The 626-nt window shown below is 68.2% G+C and overlaps 1 protein-coding gene across 1 annotated transcript; it reads left to right on the top strand.

Moving 5' to 3' along the window:
• Nucleotides 1–247: 247 nt before the first annotated feature.
• On the top strand, nt 248–615 carry LOC146600730 (POU domain, class 2, transcription factor 2-like; the record flags this gene model as incomplete). The annotated part of the gene is made up of 2 exons (XM_085318821.1): nt 248–378; nt 467–615. Coding segments are annotated over exons 1-2 (273 nt in total), but the record flags the coding sequence as incomplete, so codon positions are not given.
• Between the last annotated feature and the right edge of the window lie 11 nt (nt 616–626).

Genomic DNA, 626 nt, shown 5'->3' with positions numbered 1-626 from the left:
GCCAGCAGGTCAAGGGAGGTGATCCTGCCCCTCGAGTATCCTTGGAGATACTCAAAAGCCGTCTGGACGCAGTCCTGGTCAGCCTGCTCTGGGCGACCCTGCTGGAGCAGGGGGGTCGGACTCGAGGACCTCCCGAGGTCCCTGCCGACCTCAACCGTTCCATGCTTCTGCGAGAGGCTGCGGCCCCGGACGCCTGGGCCCGGCGCTGAGCTCCCTCCCCACCCCAACCCCGGCAGGGCGACGTGGGGCTCGCGATGGGGAAGCTTTACGGCAACGACTTCAGCCAGACGACCATCTCGCGCTTCGAGGCGCTCAACCTCAGCTTCAAGAACATGTGCAAGCTCAAGCCGCTGCTGGAGAAATGGCTCAACGACGCCGGTGAGGTGGTGGGGACCCGCGCAGAGGCGGGGGCGGCGGCACCGTCCCGAGTGCCAGCGCCGCCCGCGTCACCTCCCCGCCCCCGCAGAGACCATGTCGGTGGACTCCACCTTGCCCAGCCCCAACCAGCTGAGCAGCCCCAGCCTGGGCTTCGACGGGCTGCCGGGACGGCGTCGCAAGAAGCGGACCAGCATCGAGACCAACGTCCGCTTCGCCCTGGAGAAGAGCTTTCTCGCGGTGAGCCCCCC

This window comes from Rhea americana, unplaced genomic scaffold (genome assembly GCF_003343005.1).
Source record: "Rhea americana isolate MKP2758 unplaced genomic scaffold, rheAme1 scaffold_1173, whole genome shotgun sequence".
NCBI lineage: Eukaryota > Metazoa > Chordata > Aves > Rheiformes > Rheidae > Rhea > Rhea americana.
This window is presented reverse-complemented; position numbering and strand designations above follow the sequence as displayed.